This window comes from Capricornis sumatraensis, chromosome 13 (assembly GCF_032405125.1).
Source record: "Capricornis sumatraensis isolate serow.1 chromosome 13, serow.2, whole genome shotgun sequence".
NCBI lineage: Eukaryota > Metazoa > Chordata > Mammalia > Artiodactyla > Bovidae > Capricornis > Capricornis sumatraensis.
In genome coordinates this window covers 20415195-20431548 of record NC_091081.1, presented here as the reverse complement: position 1 = coordinate 20431548, position 16354 = coordinate 20415195, and the positions used below count along the sequence as shown (strand labels likewise).

Here is a 16354-nt window from a genome sequence, read left to right as displayed (position 1 = left end):
ATTTGTAAAGCACATAGACACTGGCTGATACATAGTATCATTTAAGTATTTGTTATAAAAATAAAAAAAAACACATTGATCATTCTGTTGATGCTTAGTGAAATAAGGTATGACTCACATGACCAAGACTGTTTAATAATTTTTCTGTCTATTCTCAATTATTGCCATAATTATTGTTGCCAGAATGCTACATTACTTGGAGGGTACCTTTAACTGTGTTTTACACATTTGTGAACACTTGCATACTCCACATTTCTTTAAAAAGAGAATGAAAACAAAATTAAACTCTTAAGCCAATAATAGAGATACATATGTACAAGGATGTTCTTTAGAGAAACATTGGAAGCAACTAAGGTGTCTATCAGTGGGAAACTGGGTAAATTGTGGCATATTTATAAAATGTGATTATATATCACTATTACATATGATTTATATATGTCATATATATTATATATGATATTATATATGATTATATATATATTTGAAAGGTATTACATTTATTCTCTACATATAAGATAGGGATATATTTCTAGAAAAATGTTGAGTTTAAAGAACCCTAGCAGGATGACATGTAGAGTACATGCAATAAACTTTCACTTAAATACATACATATGCAGGGCTTTCCCGAGGCTCAACAGTAAGGAATCCAGCTGTCAGTGCAGGAGACACAGGTTGGATCCCTGGTCCAGGAAGAGCCCACACGCAGTGGAGCAGCGAACCCTGTGCGCTGCAACTGTTGAGCCTGTTCTCTGAAGCCCGGGAGCCGCAACTGGAGAAGGCGCCACGGTGAGAAGCCCACGCACCACGAGTGGAGAGTGGCACCTACTCGCTGCAGCTAGAGGAAAGTCTGACCAGCAACGAGACCCAGCACAGCCAAAACTAAACGCAGAAAATTATTTAAGAAATGCATGCGCGTGTAGAAGATGTATAAGAGAAACATGAACATGAAGGATACGCAACACTATCAAGATGGAAATTCAAGAGAGGAGGGAAGGGAAGGGAATCTGGCAGGGGCACAAACGGGATTTCAGTTTCATCATTTCAGCATTTCCTTTGTCAAAAAAGAAATTCTGAAACATACATGGCAACATTTAACACTGATTAAATCAAGTTGAAGATTACCTTATCATATTATTCTCTGTGCTTTTTATTTATATTTGAACATGCTGATAATAAAATAATAACAGAACCCATTTAAATGCCAAATTATAATTCTACAGTTTCCACCCATAGATTATGTTACTCCTCCTAGTTAATTTTTTAAAATTCTTTTTTCTTCAAAATGTTAACATACTACCAATTATGGTAGTGTTTTTATGGGTGGCCCCGTTTCATGAGGTTTAGAAAGCACTTTGGCACAAAGGCTCTTAAGAATATATCTTCATTATTCTAGAAAGAATTTTAATGACCTATCGTTCATCAGTGTTAATGACAGTCATGTAGATAAATCCCTAAGCAGTCCTTTTAAGGGTTGCATTTTTTGCTCAGCCAACAATAAAAAGTGCTTTCTTGACTTCTTGGATAATTTTGCTAAGCAAGCATGTTGTACATTTTCAGGTACTCAAATGAAACAATTGGGAGCATTTGTTTAGTGTTTTACTTGCAAACTTCTTCAACAGAACAGCAAGAAATGAATCATCCTTTTGAATCTTTATCACTTTGAATATGTATTGATTTGTGAAACAAACAGCGCCGTGACCTAGATTTTCAATGTCACATATTGAAATGTGGCTGGTGTGCTCTGAGTTTAGCAATTCCCTGTTCATCTTATAAATTAACTGGGACAATGACTTGTGACCTTAAAATTGCAGCTTTGTGGTTCAATATGCCATTGCCCTTTGTATGTCCTATCTATGGAGTATTAATGTGTAAAATGGTCACCAAATTAATTTATGTCAGCTGTTGTCTACATTCAAACTAGAAAACAATTTTCATTGTCTGGAGCATGAATGTTTATAGTATACATATTTTAAAAATTAAAAATTTCAATTTCAATGTTAACATTGCTGAGATTATTGAACGTGAAATGTGTTCATAGATACTGTATTATTTATTGACTACTCATCATGCATGGTTGGGTCTTAGAGTGGTGACCGAGACACCTCCACTGTCTTCAAATTATTAATAATCTAATGAGTAACAGAGTCAAGAAAACAGACTATTATCATACAGAGAGATAATACTGTATCAGTGGCATAAGAAAGACTGTTAAAGGAACCCACAGCAAGGAAACCCAACTGAGTCTTGGACGATGAAAGTGAGAGATCTAGGAAGGCTTCCTGGTGATAGTCTAGGCTGCTTCTTCATTTGAAGGCTGGCATAAGAACAGTCCATGTAGGGGAGTTCACACATGGAAAAGCAAGAGAAAGCATGTTGTTGTTGAGCAGCTAAGTCAGGTCCAACTCTTTTGCTACCTCATGGACTGTAGCCTCCCAGGCTCCTCTGTCCCAGGTAAGAATACAGGAGCAGGGAGTCATTTCCTTCTGCAGGGCGTGTTCCCAATCCAGGGATTGAACCTGCATCTCCTGCACTGCCAAGCAGATTTTCTACCACTAAGCCACCAAAGAAGTCAAAGAGAAAGCATACTGTGGGCCAAATAGTCAGATTGTTTCTTGGATATCAAGAATCACCATTCACATGCACCAGCCCCAAGCATGCTGTATCCTGCGTCAGACATAGACTGGCGATTCAATTCTTACATGATAGTATACATGATAGAATGCCATTCTCCCAAATCATCCCGCCCTCTCCCTCTCTCTCTGAGTCCAAAAGTCCGTTATACACATCTGTGACCCCAGAGATGTTATGGGGAGGGAGGTGGGAGGGGGTTTCATGTTTGGGAACACATGTAAGAATTAAAGATCTTAAAATTTAATAAAAAAAAAAAAAAGAAAAAAAAAAAAAAGAATCACCATTCACTCAGGGGTTTTGCGTATTCCACATCTTCTAAGAATACCTCACAAGTTGGCCCCAGAAAGCTATAATTATTAATTACATGTTGCCCCACTTTAAGAAAAGTTATGTTTCAGGCCTGAAATATGTAAGAATAAGGATGATGAACTAAGCAGCTCAAAGTCTGTTTTGACGCCACCAGCTTAAGCAAGATGTGAAGACTGCAGTTGCTGGCAGTATTGAAGCCAAGGCCCATGGCACTCTTTTTGTCCATGAGTGACCCCCAGCTTCCTCTGTCTTCCCATCACCCACACACCACCTGAATGCAAGGTTCAGAGCTGAGCAAGCCCTCCTCATAGCATCCTGGAGCCTGACTACAGATTTGCAGCGGAGCACAGGCTTTTCGCCACTTGACCACCTCTTTCTGTTTTGGTCTAGTTTACCACAGTCCAGACATTTAGGATGACTTGGATTTCACGTGTTTATGCAGCCTTTCTGAACACTTTTCCTTTTCATTTTACTTCACCTAATTTTTTTTCAAATGTTCATGAGAAAATTAGTTCACATCATGAACTAAAAACCTGTCTTGTTCTGGAATAGGCACTAATTTGAAGGGCTGAAGTCTACCCTAAAGTCTAGTAAACTAAGTAAAAACATTCTATGACACGCTCATGTATTTGTTTAATTAAATGTTTGATAAAGTATGGTAAAAATATATATATATACTACTATATTGCTTTTTTTGTTGCTCAGACGCTAAGTCATGTCCAACTCTTTGCGACCCCATGGACTGCAGCATGCCAGGCTTCCCTGTCCTTTACCGCCTCCCAGAGTTGTTCAAACTCACGTCCATTGAGTTGGTGACGCCATCCAACCATCCTCTAAATATAGTTTCTCAGTGTGTTCAGAACATAATCCATTTCTTTTCAACTTTGTAATGCAGGAGAAGAAAACCTCCTGGCAATTTTACGACGAAGATGGTGGAAATACATGATCCTGGGACTGATAGACTTGGAAGCAAACTATCTGGTGGTCAAGGCTTACCAGTACACGACTCTGACCAGCATCCAGGTACCACGGCTCTTTTTTCTTCTTTTCTTCTGTATCATCTTATAGATGTAGTTTGCTTTCAGTTTAGTCACTTGGGAATCTGAATACTAGTCTGTAGATTTTGCAATGAGAAGGAAATCAAAAGTATAAAAATTAAACTTTATATCTGTGTTCTTTTAATTTGTCTTAATTCACATGTTATTGGACATCTCTTTCCTCTTTGATTTTAGTATACCACAAGAACTGTTGTTACCCATTAAGGGAGAGGTGAGCTAGATGGGTGCTGGGAAAACAGCCACGGTGCTCCAAACCCAGCCTAGGTCCCACCCACCCCCAGAAGCCCCACAATGACAACACATCCCTCTGTCCCTCTCTCGTACGCTCCCAGCACTTCATTTTAAAGCTCTGTCTTCATAGTCTGACTTACCTAAGAATGCTGTTTGTCTGTTTCCACCTATTCCACCAAGCTGTGAGCTCTTTCACAGCAAGAAGGATATCTTCTTCATCTTTGAATCTCTAGTACCTCATACGCAACCCAGCACATAATACACTCAAAACTATTTAAAGAACTTAATTAAAATGCATTGATTTCCAGTGTTTTGGGGCACAGAAATTCCCAGCCATTCTCTACCCACATGTGGAGGGCTCTGGAATGTCTATACTGGTATATATAGTGGGAGAAGAAAGAGGGACACTGGCTTCATGGTGGAGCTGGGCCCATTAGTGCAGAATGGAAACTTACAAATTGGCTTGGGGAGCATGAAAAGGAAACATCTCCCTTTGGAAATCCAGTTGACCTTTGTTTTCTTTTGTTAAGCATTGAAAATTCACAACCAATTACTGGTTGCTTATTTCTGTGGGGATTTATACAAATGTTTTTTGCAGTTTCCTTTCGTCAACAGTGACAAGGTCTTTAACAACGTCCCCCTTGTCCTCAAGTGTTTTGTTCAACCCATGTTATGCACAACCATCGATCCATCCAACACCTCTCTCAAATTAACTGTCTCACACCCTGTTTAATGCTCCATTCTATAAAAAGTTTAACTCTGCAGAAAAATAATAATGCTACCTATATATGTTTTTCTTCATTATAACTTAGTGAACAAGGGATGGGGAAAGTGAAAAAGCAAGTTGAATCTAACAATTTTAGAACCATTTTGCTTCCTACAAAAAAAAACTATTAAATAATAATAAATGGTCAAAAGAAAAGGCGTTTGCTCTTGGAACCATGTTGGTACTGTTGTTTTGTATTTCAAAAGCTTAGGGGCAGGAAACCTGAGGAATATGATTGGAGAATAATTATTCCAGTTTGATTCATTCGGTCACTTCAAAAATAAGTACTGAATATTTCTGTGTTCAAGTCAGTGTATTAGGGAGGGAACACTTGTGAGCAAAAAAATAGATACTTTCTGTATTCTCATGGAGCTTCCAGCAAATGGGAAAGGCAGCTTTTGGTCAAATAACCAAGTGAATGGGTATATCGTCTCAACAGTTAAGAATCCACCTGCCATGCAGGAGACATGGGTTCAATCCCTGGGTTAGGAAGATCCCCTGGAGAAGGAAATGGCAACCCACTCCAGTATTCTTGCCTGGAAAATCCCATGGACAGAGAAGCCTGGCGGGCTACAGTCCATAGGGTCACAAAAGAGTTTGACACCTTAGCGACTAAACAGCAACTCATCATTATAGTCAGGGATAAAGGTTTTAAAAAAGAAAGCAACGCGGTTCTACAAGGACATTTGTCAGAATGGCCTGATCTAAACTGGAAAGCTGGGGAGGTTTTTCCCTAAGGGATTGCTGATGGAGTGAGATTTGTGAGAGAAGTGGAAGATTAGCTGGGAAAGAAAGGGATCCAAGCAAAGAAGACAGCATGCCCAAGGCTCTGTCGGGGGAAGGACCATGGTGAGGATGAGGCTGTGAGCAAGGGCTTGTGACTGGGCGAAGAGACTGAAGCAAAGAGTGGTAAACAGAATGGGCTGGGGAGGGAGGCGGGGGCCAGTCTTCTGCAAGTCTTGACAGCCAGCGCAAAGGTTTGACTCCATAAGCGAAGTGCCGTGGGAAGCCACATTTGAGTTTTAAAGGCAGTCAGGCTGTGGTGCAGAGAACAGACTGAAGCAATAGGTGCTCACAGGGGAATAAAGGAAGACAGAGCTAGAAAGTTAAGTTGGGGCCATACAAGAGGAGATCTTTAATGCCAGGATGAAGAGTCTGGCTTAATTTTGTAAGTAAGAGAGCCATGAAATTTTCTGAGGAAAGAGATGATAGAAAGTGACCCCACCGCCATTTTTATAGGCACTTCTGCTTCTACAGGACAGTCCTCATTTCTAGCTGGCAGAACACCAAATACTTTTGTTTTCTGACTCTCTTAGAAACAGTGATGAGGAGCCTCTCCATGTTAGTTCATCCACCAAATTTAGGATTAAATGTCACAAGCAATTGATACATGAAACATGAGAGGAAAATACATATTTCTGAAATGATTATAAACTCACAGGGAACTGCAAAACTGCATAGGATTCTTTGAACTGTTCAGACAGCTTTTCCTCAATGGTGACATTTTGTAAGACTTTCATATAATGTCAAAACCAGGATATTGACATTGGTACAATACTGTTAACTAGACTACAGACCTGATTCAGTTTTCATTTATTTTCCTTCACTCGTGTGTGTGTGCGTGTGTGTGTGTATTAGTCACTCAGTCGTGTCCAACTCTTTGTGACTCCATGGACTGCAGCCCACCAGGCTCCTCTGTAGTTGTACCCAGTTAGATCCCCGTGTAGGTTTGTGTAACCACTATCACAGTCAGGATACAGAACTGTTCCATTACCACAAAGGAAATCCCTCATGCAACCCCTATGAAGTGATACCCATTCGACGAGCCTCGTCCCTATCCCTAGCGACCACTACTCTATTCGCCACCTATATGATTTTGTGAACTGGAGAATATGCATAAAATGAAATTATATGGTATTTAACCTTTTTGCTGTCATTGTTAAGTCATGCCCAACTCTTTGTGACCCTAATGGACCGTAGCACACCAGGCTCCCCTGTCCTTCACTATCTCCTGGAGTTTGCTCAGATTCATGTCCAATAAGTCAGTGATGCTGTCTAACAACCTCATCCTCTATTGCCCTCTTCTCCTCTTGTCCTCAATCTTTCCCAGCATCAGAGTCTTTTTCAGTGAGTCAGCTCTTTGTATCAGGTGGTCAAAGTATTGGAGCTTCAGCTTCAGCATCTGTCTTTCCTTTCCAGTGAATGTTCAGGGTTGATTTCCTTTAGAATTGACTGGTTTGCTCTCCTTGCAGTCTGAGGGACTCTTAAGAGTTTTCTCCAGCACCACAATTAGAAAGCATCAGTTCTTCAGCTCTCAGCCTTCTTTATGATCCAACTCTCACATCCCTACATGACTACTGGAAAAACCATAGTTTTGACTATACAGACCTTTGTCAGCAAAGTGACCTCTTTACTTTTTAGTATACTGTCTAGGTTTGTCGTAGCTTTCCTTCCAAGGAGCAAGATCTTTTAATCCATGGCTGTAGTTACCATCTGCAATGGTTTTGAAGTCCAGTAAAGTAAAATCTATCTATGCTTCCACTTTTTCTCCTTTATTTGCGATGAAGTGATGGAACTGGATGCCATGATTCTAGTTTTTTAACCTTTGGAGATTGGCATTTTTCACTAAGCATAATGTCCTGTTGTTGTTCAGTCACTACATCATGTCTGACTCTTTGTGACCCCATGGGCTGCAGCACGCCAGGCTTTCCTGTCCCTCCCCATCTCCCAGAGTTTGCCCAAGTTAGTGTCCATTGAATCAGTGATGCCATCCAGCCATCTCATCTTCTGTCGCACTCTCCTCCTCCTGCCTTCAGTCTTTGCCAGCATCAGGATTTGTTTGTTTGTTTTTCCAGTGAGTCAGTTTTTCACATCAGGTGGTCAAAGTATAGACGCTTCAGCTTTAGCATCAGTCCTTCCAATGAGTATCAGGGTTGATTTCCTTTAGGATTCACTGGTTTGGTCTCCATGCTGTCCGAGGGACTCTCAAGAGTCTTCTCCAGCACTACAGTTTGAAACCATCAGTTCTTTGGCACTCTGCCTTCATTATGGTCCAACAATCTATAATGCCCTTAAGTCCATCAGAATTATTGCATATATCCATAGTTTGAGTAGTATTCCATGGTATAAATATATCAGAGTTTGTTTGACCATCACCTGTTGAAGGACTGATAAGTTGTTTCCAACTTTGGGATTTTACATTGAAAGCTAGTAAGACATTCATATGCAGGTTTTATATTAATATAAGATTTCATTTCTCTGGGATAAGTGCTCAAAAGTTCAATTTCTGAATCATGTTGGAAATGACTATTTGGTTTTAGAAACAGTTAAACAACTGTCCAGAGTGGCTGCACCCTTTCACACTCATACCAGCAGTGTATCAGAGGTCCAATTCTCCCTGCCCTCACTAGCATTTAATATTATCATTATTTTTTATTTTAGTCATTCTAAGAGATATGCAGTGATACGTCATTGTGCTTTTAATTTGCAGTTCCCTAATGGCTAATAATGTCAAACGTCTTTTGGGAAAAAAAAAATTTTAACTTTGCCTTCATAGTAAGAAGATAAAGAAAGCTAACAATGGCAAGAGATAACATTTATTCAGGAAAAAAGATGATGAAAGATGGACATTGAAGTGAAGAAATCGAGCTGTTTTCTTTATTAGAAAGTCAAACGAGAAATGGTAACACCATCATATTGGATTTATAAGGGTTTTAGTCTAAAGACACATTTGTGGATTTGTATCTCTTGACTTGTAGAGAAGGAATAGATTGTGTCTGTGACTTTGAGACAGATTAGCAATGACATTTGGATAAATTCTAAGAGCTGTGCTATTTTTATAACTGTGCTATATGAACCATTTCAGTAGAAATACCAGCTTTACAACTTCTCACCCAAAGATGATTCATCTTTCTTCAGCCGTGTAGTACTAAAATGCAAACAGATGAAACTAGTATATCTGTGAAATAAGAAAAAAGAAGGTCTCCTCAAACCTGATAGTTTGGTAATTAAAATTAACTCACATGGGAAACAATCTCCACTTCTCTTGCTAACCATGCTGAGAAGGCTGCATCTCTGACACAACCTTTCCTTCACACAGTGCATGTGTCCAAGCTCCTCCCATTTTTAAGCAGTTTTCCAAGAGCAAAGAACAAGAAAGAAATCCTTCTAGTCCTGATTGTTTTCCTCCTGCCCCAATTCTCTCCTTGGGTATGTTTTTGCTGCTTCTGCTGCTAAGTCGCTTCGGTTATGTCCAACTCTGTGGGACCCCATAGATGGCAGCCCACCAGGCTCCCCCGTCCCTGGGATTCTCCAGGCAAGAACACTGGAGTGGCTTGCCATTTCCTTCTCCAATGCAGGAAAGTGAAAAGTGAAAGTAAAGTCACTCAGTCATGTCCTGCCCTCAGCAATCCCATGGACTGCAGCTTTCCAGGCTCCTCCGTCCATGGGATTCTCCAGGCAAGAGTACTTAGCAGAGGTTAATACAGAATGAAAGCCAGCTTCTCCAGTGTGCAGTGTGATACACTGCACAGCGTGCACTGACCCTAGGACTCATTGTGCAAGTCATAAACATGCAACAGTTTTTTATGGAAGCAGTGGCTTTTTGTAACTCTCAGTTCTTTCTAGGTCCACTCTTTGTGCATTTTCAGTAGGCTCAGAATTAAGCTATGTATGATAGAGAGGCTGGGTAGTTTGTACCTTCTTGTGTCTCTCTAGAGTCTAAAGTTTAAGCCAAATGAATAGACTTGGCAACAGATTCCTTTATTGATTAAAAAAAATGCCAACACTGTGGCTAGATGCTAGGGACACAGACACTGATCAGACCTGAGCCATAGCGTGGGATGATAGACAGCTATGTTAACCATTAGAATGGAATGTGGCAGTATGGTAGGAAAAATATGCCTTCAGCTCAGTGCAGACACAGGAGAGAGGTACTTGTCACCCCTGAGATTTATATAACAGTGGTCCTATAGTCAAGAAGTTGTGGCACATGAGAGAAAGTCACTAAGTAGACTTTTTATTTGTAGCCAACCTGAATTTCCACCTCCGTGGATGAGCAGAGAGAAAACACACCTGTGCATATTAGAAACATGTCCCGTGGGCTTGAATTTACGATTATGAGCTCAGCTTTTAAGACTGTATTTCCTTCTTTATCCTCACTGTTTCTCCCTGTCCCCTATGCAGGAGTATGGCAGTTTAATGAGCTATTTTAAAGTGCATTTAAGGGCAAAGCATTCAAAAGCAACATTCTTACCCTCAAAGGGAACATGATACTCTGACTCTCAGATTTCTTAGACCTGGACTTCCTATTTTCATGATTGTGAAAATAACTTAAATATGTAGCGGTCTAAATCTAAACATTTGATTGGTTGTGGCACAGTTTTTGATCAGCCTCTTGTCCTAATGTCGGGGAGAGCCCCTTGCACATTATTGAAGGGCATGCTAAAACTACCTTCTTCAGTCTTTAGTTCCATATGATGTCCATCCCTAAACCTGTCTTTAAATGTGTTCTTTCAAACTACCTTCTAACGAAGGGAGCTTTCATACTCCACCTCCACTGACCCTGGTCGAATGGGCTGGTACCCTGATGCCATCAGGTAATTCCATTGGCAAGTAAGGAGAGCATCTCTCTCCCTTCCTCCCACTTCATGCCACAACAGCCAGGCTCACAGTAAAACATGCATTTGATCCTCTCTTGACTACTTCTTCATCTTCCTTATTGTAACTGTCACTTTCTGCTTTGTTTGGTAGTTGGTCACATATTATATTTCCTTTCTCCTTTAAGTCTGTAAGGTCATTGAGGTGAGACCTGTGTGCCTGATATACAATAAGTGCTGAAAAAAAAGGTCTAATGTATTGAATAAATGTGGAAACAGTTCATCTTTGTCTTCTTCACAAGATCATGTACATATAGATGTCAAAAATCCATGAAATATTTGAATAAAAAGGTTAAAGAATGAAAGGATTAATTTCTAAAGACCAGCTTTGGGGCCAGGCTGCACAAGTCACCTTTAATAGTTTTTTTTTTTTTTTAATTTTTAGTTTTACTTTATTTTACTTTACAATACTGTATTGGTTTTGCCATACATTGACATGAATCCACCACGGGTGTACATGCGTTCCCAAACATAAACCCCCCTCCCACCTCTTTTTATTATCAGGAAGTGCATTTATTCTATGCTCTGGGGATGTAAAGATGATGACGAAACTGGCCTAGCTCTCAAGAAGCTCAAGTGTTGCGGGTGCAGATTCACTCATGCTCTGCTTAGATGTTCAGAGTAATTGTGCGCGCATTGTGTGCTATCCGCTTCAGTCATGTCCGACTCTTTGTGACCCTGTGCACTGTAGCCTACCAGGCTCTTCTGTCCATGGGATTCTCCAGGTAAGAATATTGGAGTGGGTTGTTGTTGCTCCTCCAGGGGATCTTCCCGACCCAGGGATCAAACTCGTGTCTCTTATATCTCCTGCATTGGCAGGTAAGTTCTCTAATCTTCATAGTGAACCTTCTCTAAGCATCCTCGAGGTAGCTAAATAGCAGTGGATGGAGGGAAAATTCTGGTTAGATGTAAAACTTGCCAATTTCTTCCAGTTTAAAAACTTGGTTTGGATATTTTAGTTGCTTTTGGGCAAACACTCAGGCTTTTAGAATTCTTCTCTCCCTTATGCATTTCTGAGGAGGCACGTGGGTCTCTAGGGTGACCTTTGGCCTCTCGTTGGTCCTTTGACCGCGGTCTACCCTTGGGCAGTCGGCCGGTTGTTGAGTGTGCACTTGCTGGGTTGGATGTGGGTCTGTGGCTCAGTTCTGTGCCTGGCCTTCTGCTGGCCTCTGTTGCTCTCTCCCCCATTCTTGAGCCTCCCCTGATTCTCTCTGATGCTGTGCACCTCCAGGTATCTGGCTGTGAATGTGTCTGGTCTCCAGCCATGGTGGTTCCTGCCACATAGAACCCCCTGTTCCACCCCAGGTCAGCCAGCCTGCACCTCTTTGCAGAGCACTCTGACTTCTGGCAAAACAGGGGTTGGGAAGGGTGCTGGGGAGCCAGGGTTTTCTACCGATGACACTCCACCTCTGCTTGTTCTCGATGTGGCCTCTTCAAGTTGGTGTGGTGCTGCCCTAAAGGAAACTGATGCTTCACTTTCAGCTTCCTTTCAAACTGTCTAGCATTGTCTCTCCCCGCTGGGCCTTCTGTTTGGAGAGGGGCCCTCTGGGCACGGATGATCCAGCACCCGTTTCTCCTCTGTCGATTTCTTTTCCTCTGGCCATGCCCACAGGTGGGAAGGGCAAGTGCTCCTTCCCTCATTCGCTCTAGCATGGACTTCTTCATCTCACACCCTCCTTCTGGGACACCTGCCCTCCTGGCTCAGCCCTAAGAGAGGAAACAGCAACCTTCCACATTCTGGAGAAAACTGTGGTGGAGTTGTTAGTATGAATTCTTGATAGGTTGGAGGGAGATTATAGAATTTTGAACCCCTTCCCCTTCCACACACCTGATTCTCTAGACCCTTCCTTGCTAAAGGCATCAGGAGGATTTGTTCTGTGTTTAAAAGCTCGGCAGTGACCTCCTGCGTGCTGTGTGCTCAGTCATGTCGGACGTTTTGCAACCCCATGGTCTGTAGCCTGCCAGGCTCCTCTGTCCATGGGATTTTCCAGGTAAGAATACTGGAATGGCAATTAAAATAAAGAAACTAATTTACAAAAAAAAGAATACTGGGGTGGGTAGCCATTCCCTGCTCCAAGGGATCGTCCCAACCCAGGGATCAAACTCACGTCTCTTGCGTCTCCTGCACTGGCAGGAGGGTTCTTTACCACTGAGCCACCATTTATATCAGTGACCTCTCTGTTCTATAATCACCTGCTGTTGAATTCCTCATGGCTCAGTTTTATAGTTAGAAGGTGGATGGGGCATGATTTAAGAGGGAAAAGTAAATTTCCAAAAAATTTTATCCTATTTTACTGGAAGTTCAGTTTAGTTCAGTTGCTCAGTCGTGTCTGTCTTTTTGTGACCCCATGAACCGCAGGACGCCAGGCTTCCCTGTCCATCACCAACTCCCAGAGTCCACTCAAACCCATGTTCATTGAGTCGGTGATGCTGACTCATCCTGTCATCCCCTTCTCCTCCTGCCCTCAATCTTTCCCAGCATCAGGGTCTTTTCCAATGAGTCAGCTCTTCACATCAGGTGGCCAAAGTATTGGAGTTTCAGCCTCAACATCAGTCCTTCCAATGAACACTCAGGACCAATCCCCTTTAGGATGGACTGGTTGGATCTCCTTGCAGTCCAAGGGACTCTCAAGAGTCTTCTCCAGCACCACAGTTCAAAAGCATTTACTGGAAGAAAGATCTGTAAACAAATTACAGGAAAGGCAGCAAAATGGATCTATACAGAAAATTCTGTGGGGTTACAGAGGTGGAATGACTGAACCCACCGGTTTTCAGAAAAGACTCTGGAGGACATGTTTCAGTGGGCTTTACTGACAACATGAATCTAACAGTAAAACTAGGCAACTTGACTCCCTGATGATTGTCAGCTCCCCGGGCTTATGTAGAGGATTCTAAAATAGTGAAATGCCCTCACGTGTCTGCTCTCTCTCTCTCAACATGAGTTTCCCCTCTTATTTGGGGATCGAGGTTCCAGAGGGAGGGGATATATGTGTACTTACAACTATTGATGCCGTCGTGTGATGGAAACCAACACAACATTGTAAAGCAATTTATCCTCCAATTAAAAATAAATTTAAAAAAATTTAAAAAACCAGTCTCCCGCTGCAGTTGTGGGTATGCAAATATAGCATCCTATAGTCCATGTTTCTCTCCCAGCTCTAAGGCAAAAATAATGCAACAAATAATAACACCTGATGTTGTCTGATCCTGCCATCATCTCCCAAGCAGACTCTAGCACCTTTCTCAGTGAATTTCCTCTGTCGTTCCTACAAATAGACCTGTCTGTGCTCTTCTGACATTCTCAGACTTGTCTGAGATCCATGTGACATCCAGCCAGCCAATCAGTGATGCACCTGCTTTAGCAACGCCTCCAAAAGGTAGTAGATGCTCATTAAATGCCAGCTCCTTTTACTCCCATATTTTTCACTTTACCTATTCTGTCCATTGATCCAGTTTAAGGGAAAAAAAAAAGTTAAAAAGAGACATGTTGCCTAAACCACTCCATCCTCTCTTACACTCTCACTCTTGTACAGCAAATTTAAGAAGAGCAATGAAAAAATTCACAGTTGCATGCAAAGCGATCTAGGGGAAAGAACCTGCTTGAGACACAAGGAGAAGTTTGTGGAAATCCACATTCCAATTAGCTTTGCCACTGACTGATGACTATGTTACCTCAGATGGGACCATTTGCCAGTCAGTAGAGGTGAAAGCTCATGAGGATTAATGAGATTGCTGCTAGGTACAAACAAAATTCTCCTAACCCGCTCTGTTCAAGAGTGAAAATATCAAGGGAAATTATACAAGAAAATATGGTAATATCCTATTTGGAATGTTTTCACAGTACCAGAGGATAAACAAACCTTAAAGCCCTGGAATGCTGTTGCCTGACATGTAAAATCAAGAAAAATTTCTCCTATGGTACAATGGTACCCCTTTTCATCAGTGAACATGTTCCTGAAGTAATAACCTCCAAATAACTTTCTGTGAATAATTTATATTTTTAACATACTTGGAAATGTACAGAGTATTTCTTATAAATTGAAAAATCATTTTGTGCGATGAATAATAACTCATATTTGTTTCCTTAGGTGTTCTTTCCATTTAGCAAGTTTGTGAAAAGTGAAACACCCCTATAGTCCAATATTGCTGTTGGCCCCTTAGTCGTGTGCCGACTCTTTGTGACCCCATGGACTATAGCCCGCCAGGCTCTTCTGTCCGTGGGGTTTTTAAGGCAAGAATACTTGAGTGTGTTGCCATTTCCTTCTCCAGATCTTCCCTATCCAGGGGCTGAACCCACGTCTTCTGCATTGGCAAGTGCACCCTTTACCACGGACCCACCAGGGAAGCCCAACAGTCCAGTATTACACCCCACGCAAATATTCATATTTTTCAGAGCTGGTGGCCAGACTGCCCAGCCTGGCATATTTGGTGGATGAGGATGAATAGGGCAGGTGAGAAGATACAGGAGGTCCAGCCTTGGCTGCCCTCAAAGCTGCTTTATGCTCGGTGGTTCATCTGTTAACCACTGGCGGCCTGAGACCTTCTGAACGTGAATGGTGTCCACAGAATACACTTGGTAGAACTGTGGGCAAATGATTGTACAAATGGGCAGTTTTAATCAATGGTAAGAGATTTATGTGTGTGTGTGTAAACACAGAGAAAGACAGAAACCAAAATAGAGACAGAAGGAAAGTTTAGCATTATACACAAGTTTTCTAATGACAAAATAAATAAAATTTTAAAACTCAAATTTTCTTACTTCCAAAATTTATGACTTATAAGCCTTGATACAAGCTAATTTTAAATTTTCTAAAGTCAGAATGTTCCAATTAGTCATGCTTTAAGATCTTGCCAGTTAGGGTATGTTCATTGGCTGAATGTATTCATTTGGCCTTTTAAGTGATTTTTATAGTTAAGAAATTTTTTCATAAGAATTTAGAATCATAGTTTTAAGTCATCTTTCCCAACTTTCTTGAAGCAAAATTCTATAAATAACATCACTGATCATTTTCTCATATGTGGATCCTGAAATTTTAAAGATCATTAGTAAGATGAAAGAGAAAGTCAGTGATTTCCTGGGTTGGCCACAGGACTTGAGGATTTTTTTTAAACCAATGATCTAGTTTTGGATCATTTTAAAGCACGACACTATAGCCTATAAAGGATTTAATTAGAGAACACAATATGAAAGATAATAGACTTAAAATGAGCTAGTGTGTAACAAATAGCTTCCATAATTAGGCAACATAACATGAGAGTTAAGAGTAAGCAAACTCCAAATAGTTTCATTGGAAACATTTGTTTATATAAAAATTCTCTTTCCTTTTCAAATAAAACTGTCCTCAACATAATGATATTTTACTCTACACAATGTAAACAAAGTAGTCTACTAAATAGCAAAACTTTATACATTCAAATCAATATTCAAAGTGCTTACCTTTTATTATTATATACTTATTCTGATGTGACTGTCAGTGTTCAAAATATGTTATAATTTCTCTTTTAAAATCTTCAGAGCCAATCTTGAGTTATGCAGGTTTCTTTATAATTTATCCTCCTTTTGGGTCTAGAATGTATTATCTAGCTTAATCTAGCATTTTGCTTCTTTCCAAAAAATAAATCTTGATCTCAAAGAATGAGCAGTGGCTTCCATTAAGGATATGCCAGTGAGTGCTCTGAAGGCAATTTCAAAGAGTTCAGAC

At 40.8% G+C, this 16354-nt stretch overlaps 1 protein-coding gene across 1 annotated transcript in view; it reads left to right on the top strand.

Annotated features, from left to right (window-relative positions):
• SLC35F1 (solute carrier family 35 member F1) overlaps window positions 1-16354 on the top strand; it is a 407884-nt gene that overhangs the window by 320733 nt on the left and 70797 nt on the right. The window contains exon 3 of the mRNA XM_068985430.1: window positions 3836-3963. Within this exon, the coding sequence (XP_068841531.1) occupies window positions 3836-3963 (128 nt within the window). The remainder of the gene's footprint in view (window positions 1-3835; window positions 3964-16354) is intronic.